Genomic DNA, 371 nt, shown 5'->3' with positions numbered 1-371 from the left:
CATTCCTGCACTGTGGGGTGGGAACAGGCACTGGGGTTTTAGCCCTGTCCCCCTGCAGCCCACAGGGGGCCGGTGGGGTGAGAGATGCAGAACTCATGCTTCCCTCTCTCCTTTTCAGGGCCCTAGGCCAGGGGGCAGCAGGGGCATCATGATCGTTGCTGTTTACCTGGTGCTGGGTGCAGTGACGCTTGCCTCAACCTCGACCACACCCACCCCCAACCTCTGCCAGCGTCAGGACCAGCCACCAGGTGAGAGCAGAACCCAGGTGTCTTGGGTCACCCCCTTCCCCACTGGCGATGCGTAGGGCAGGGTACATGGGTGCACATGCCTCCCTGAGATGAGCTGCTGCTTGGCGCTCACCCCCCCCCCCC

The 371-nt window shown here is 63.9% G+C and overlaps 1 protein-coding gene across 4 annotated transcripts in view; it reads left to right on the top strand.

Moving 5' to 3' along the window:
- The first annotated feature begins 116 nt into the window (after window positions 1-116).
- Window positions 117-371, top strand: part of LOC106723014 — a 2929-nt gene continuing 2674 nt past the window's right edge. For 2 of the 4 annotated variants that reach the window (XR_003091982.1, XM_014526226.2), the window contains exon 1: window positions 117-248. Coding sequence is in view for 2 of the 4 variants with exons in the window: in XM_014526225.2 (XP_014381711.1) it covers window positions 149-248 (100 nt within the window). In the remaining 2 variants the exon portion in view is untranslated. The remainder of the gene's footprint in view (window positions 249-371) is intronic. The other 2 variants (XM_014526225.2, XM_025192874.1) reach the window with 1 other exon arrangement.

The sequence above is a fragment of the Alligator sinensis genome, unplaced genomic scaffold (genome assembly GCF_000455745.1).
Source record: "Alligator sinensis unplaced genomic scaffold, ASM45574v1 scaffold184_1, whole genome shotgun sequence".
NCBI lineage: Eukaryota > Metazoa > Chordata > Crocodylia > Alligatoridae > Alligator > Alligator sinensis.
Note: the sequence above shows the minus strand (reverse complement) of the source record. Positions and strands in the feature narration are given on the sequence as shown.